This window comes from Setaria italica, chromosome VII (genome assembly GCF_000263155.2).
Source record: "Setaria italica strain Yugu1 chromosome VII, Setaria_italica_v2.0, whole genome shotgun sequence".
NCBI classification, from domain to species: domain Eukaryota; kingdom Viridiplantae; phylum Streptophyta; class Magnoliopsida; order Poales; family Poaceae; genus Setaria; species Setaria italica.
In genome coordinates, this window is record NC_028456.1 from 33,527,020 (window position 1) to 33,530,590 (window position 3,571).

The 3,571-nt window shown below is 53.2% G+C and overlaps 1 protein-coding gene across 1 annotated transcript; it reads left to right on the top strand.

Annotated features, from left to right (window-relative positions):
- Positions 1-499: 499 nt before the first annotated feature.
- LOC101786805 lies at positions 500-3,275 on the top strand. The gene is made up of 2 exons (XM_022828225.1): positions 500-2,791; positions 2,906-3,275. Exon 1 carries the CDS (start codon positions 1,264-1,266, stop codon positions 1,867-1,869), a length of 606 nt encoding a protein of 201 aa, XP_022683960.1. The 5' UTR covers positions 500-1,263; the 3' UTR covers positions 1,870-2,791; positions 2,906-3,275.
- The last annotated feature ends 296 nt before the right edge of the window (positions 3,276-3,571 follow it).

The following is a 3,571-nucleotide window of genomic DNA, read 5'->3' on the forward strand; positions in this document are numbered from 1 at the left end:
AAAGATCCCCATCTTTAGTTTCGGATCTTTCACTCGGGACTAAAGGCCTTCTTTAGCCCCGGTTGGTAATACCGACTAAAAGTGTCTCCACGGACTACAAAATTTAGACTCGAAACTAAAGCCTCTTTAGTCCCGGATCCAAAAACAACTGAGATTTTTGTTGAGGATGGAATATCGTTTTTCTACTGGTGCAACTCTTGCTCGTCATGCGCACGACACACTTGGCTTGTTAGCAGACGACCACTGACCCGTTCATGTGGGCTTTTTTTTTATACAATGCTTTGAACTGCCCCATTTGTTTATTACTGTTGTCCTGCCTGCAAAGAAAGTATGCAAGCGCAACAAGCGTGTGCTGCTAGGCCAAATGGTGTTGAATGCATCGGAGTTCAGGAAGTGCACAAGTAGTGGAAATTAAGTGCTAATCTCTAAAATTTTATTTTTTTCCTGGTGCTTGTGCACTCGGCAAGCCTAACGTGGCTTCGCCCCTAGGCAGGGCAGGAGATGTTTAATTTGCTGCCCAGAGAGGAGCTTAGACACAAGGAAGAAGAAAGAGGAAGCTGTTTGGCTAGAGGTAGAAAGAGGGACCTCCACGGTTGGACTGAAATATGATGATAAAAAAAACATTGAGTTTGGGGAGGAAGAAATTAGTCGAGTTTGATACAGACAGCCCAAAGAAAAAAAAGGAGGGATTACTCGTACCGGTGAAACAACCAAAGCAGCAAGCAAACCAAAGCAGCAAGGAGGGATTCGTTGTAAGTTGTGACCAATGCAAACCAGGGAAGGCCCAGCATTGACAAAGTCGAATCGGATCCATGGCAGGAGAACCTTTTTCTACTTGTTGAGAGATAGGTTTACTCCGTCCAATCCAGTTCGTAGCGAGGGCCAGGAGGATCGCCGGAGGCCGGCAGGCCGGCGATGGCGCTGGTGAACAGCGGCGACACGGATCTCCGAATCTACGAGCCGAGTTTCGCGTGTGAGTACTCGTGTCGCCAGGAAAGGGCCAATCACAGATCGCGTCTCCTGGCCGAGATCCACAATGCCTACTGCAAGGCTTTCGAGCGCCTGACGATCAACAGCAAGGCAAGGTGCCCCCTGGCGACGCGAACCCTCGCCGCCGGCTTCTGCTTCGGCCTACTCGACCCCGCCTCCAACATCGTCATCAACGCCCTCGTCCCCTGCCGGCGGCTCAACCATGCAAGCAAGAAGGGCAGGGACAAGGAGCACGTTGCCGCCGCCGCCGTCCCGGGAGCGTAGCTCGAAGACATGGAGCGCCGGTCGCTGGACGGCATGGTGATCTTCCTCACACGCTTCTTCCCGTACCTCGCCGACTCCGAGGCCGAGCGCTACCTGCTCCTCGCCGACGCCGACCTCCTCGTCGCCACCCGCATCATCGTCATGGACCGCCGCATGAAGAGGTTCGGATCCTCGGAGCGCGCCACCGAGGAGGCCTTCAGGATGGCCCTCAAGTGCGCGGCGCTTGCCGCCCGGCACCCCGACCCGGACCGCCTCGTCGGCTCCTGGCTCACCATCTCCAACCGCCTCGACGAGGCCGTGCGTCTCGGCGCCAAGGTGCGCCGGCGCTCACCTTCCTCCAGCCTCCACAGCCTCGCCAGGCTGCTCGACGGACCGCCGTGGAGACCTGCTGAGGGCGTGGCAGCACGCGGCGTCTCGTCACCCTCAGACCCGCCGCGTGCCGTACCAGCGCACCAGCACTCCCCTGAAACGGTTGCTCCTGGACGCGATCCATGGGTTCTACCTGCAGGCCCTGGCTCGGCTGCCGGCCGGCGAGCTGCGGTCCCGCTTCCACCGCAGCCTGCTCAAGGCCGGCCACTGCTACGGCCCGCGCGCTCGATCCCGTCTCCAACATAATCGTCAACACCGTCGGTACGACGCCGCGTTCCCGCGCACCCATGAGCTCGAGCTCGACATGATCAGCTCACTGAGCCTCCACCGGATCGAGAACCGCTCCTTATACGGCATGGCCTCCTTCCTCTGCACCCGCTACCATCGCCTAGATTTCCATCAGGCCATGCGTTTCCTGCTCGATGGCGATGCCAACCTGCTACTTGCCGATCCAGGACTCCATGCTGCCGATGCTGGTTCAGGAACAGGAAGACGAGGAGGTCCCAAGGCTAGCTCCATGGAGCACCACGGCTCCCTTTCATAATGCCTTGTGCAGGGTGGAAACACAAGACCGAGGCTCAGGCCGCCAGGCCACCGAAGTCGAGCAAGCAAGCCTTTAGGGCCGCTGCTGTCGCTGCGTCTGCGTGGCACCCCAACAACCCAGATGCTCAGGTGAACGTTCTTGCTTCGTGTAAGCAGAAGCTGGCTTCTGCCGCCGTGACGCTGCTGAAGGGTAGTAGCTAGCTCTCTTCTGTGGATGTTCGTGGCCTTGCCAGGTTGCTGTCTCCTGAACCCTCCTGCAGTGAGCAGCCGCTTCTCCCATTCCCGCTTGAAGAGTACGTGTGTGAGCATATAAGAATCACCAAGAAGGTCATGGAGGCATTGAGATCTCATGCACCCATGACCCATGTATGAGCTCCATGTTATATGTGGCGTGAATGATCAGGTGACTGGGCCTGTGTTCTGTCCAGGTGGCTCCAAATTTGCTCCCCACAAATGTTACCAATCTCATGTCAATTTCTTGGCAACCCTCAAAGATACTCCACCTCACGCTCGTGAAGCTCCGGTGCTTTTGTTTGCTGAACTGAGCAACGATGACGAAGACAAAGGTGGAATGCATTCCATGTGTTGCACTGTCTCAGCACCGCCACCATGCGCTGATGCGCAGGTATATGGTCTAACCAGTATTGTTCTTTATCTCTGTGATTTCATTTTCCATCGAAAGTCTAGTGTGCAATTAATCCGTGAGGTGTCTTAATTATGTTACTTTGCGTGTTGACAGAACGTACGAGTTCGCTGCCTATATTGCGATTACGTGGGGATTAGGATAGTGCACCCAATTGATGAAGAATTCCATGGGCGTGAGTTGGAGTTTGAGAAGATGGTTTGCGGAGAAGACCCCAACATAAGGATCGTTCGCCACAGCCGTCTCATATCGAATGAGATTGACAGTCTTAAGGAGGATTGTCTTTACGCTGATCAGCCTAGAACTGGTGCGAACTTTTGGGATCTGGATTTCATGATGGATGATGACTATGATATCAGCGGGGATTCCATGATGGATGACTAAGATGTCAGCCATTAGAATGGAGTTAACTCTAGCCTGACTTGCAAAAACCTTTATGTATATTGTTTGATGCGTCAGTTTTTACATGTTTGCAGCAAATCTTTCTTGAAATTGTCAGTGACAATTCTGGTATACTCCAATTTGTTAGTCAAGTCTTGCTTCAATTGGCTAAGCATCCAAACTTTCCCTAATGTAAGCTCAATATTTTTTTAGATTACAAACTTTCCCTAATCATTTATGAATCTAAAAAATCTAAAACAACTAATAATTTGGGAAGGAGGGAGTACGTGGGTGTTATATCTCTGTGGCCTATATTTTCTCCAGGTAAACATATGTTGTACGGTGGCGGGCTGTGAAGACCTATGGTACGGTGGGCGTGGT

Excerpts from the sequence above, each read along its gene's own strand:
- LOC101786805 (XM_022828225.1), top strand. The coding sequence starts at position 1,264 with ATGGAGCGCCGGTCGCTGGACGGCATGGTGATCTTCCTCACACGCTTC.